This window comes from Hippocampus comes, unplaced genomic scaffold, assembly GCF_001891065.2.
Source record: "Hippocampus comes isolate QL1 unplaced genomic scaffold, H_comes_QL1_v1.1 scaffold704, whole genome shotgun sequence".
In the NCBI taxonomy this organism is placed as follows: Eukaryota; Metazoa; Chordata; class Actinopteri; order Syngnathiformes; family Syngnathidae; genus Hippocampus; species Hippocampus comes.
Genome location: NW_017804757.1, coordinates 12,822 through 13,143, shown reverse-complemented (window position 1 = coordinate 13,143; position 322 = coordinate 12,822). Strand labels below are relative to the sequence as shown.

Below are 322 nucleotides of genomic sequence, written 5' to 3'. Positions count from 1 at the left end.
ACTGTCGGGTCAGAGCGCAGGATGGAGGCTCCCCTCCCCTCAGCAGCAATGTGAGCGTTCGCATCCTGATCCAGGACCAGAACGATAACGCCCCTCAGGTCCTGTACCCGGTGCAGACGGGTGGATCGCTGCTGGCCGAAATGGTGCCTCGTTCGGCAGATGTGGGTTACCTGGTGACGAAAGTGGTGGCCGTGGACGTGGACTCTGGCCAGAACGCCTGGCTCTCCTATAAAGTGCACAAAGCCACCGACAGGGCGCTGTTTGAAGTGGGCCTCCACAACGGAGAAATCCGAACTGTCCGCCAAGTGACTGACAAAGATGC

General features: G+C 59.6%; 1 protein-coding gene across 1 annotated transcript in view; it reads left to right on the top strand.

The window, feature by feature from the left end:
- Positions 1-322, top strand: part of LOC109527934 (protocadherin beta-12-like) — a 7,320-nt gene that overhangs the window by 1,749 nt on the left and 5,249 nt on the right. Inside the window, exon 2 of the mRNA XM_019890193.1 lies at positions 14-322. This exon is cut by the window's right edge and continues 2 nt beyond it. Within this exon, the coding sequence (XP_019745752.1) occupies positions 14-322 (309 nt within the window). The remainder of the gene's footprint in view (positions 1-13) is intronic.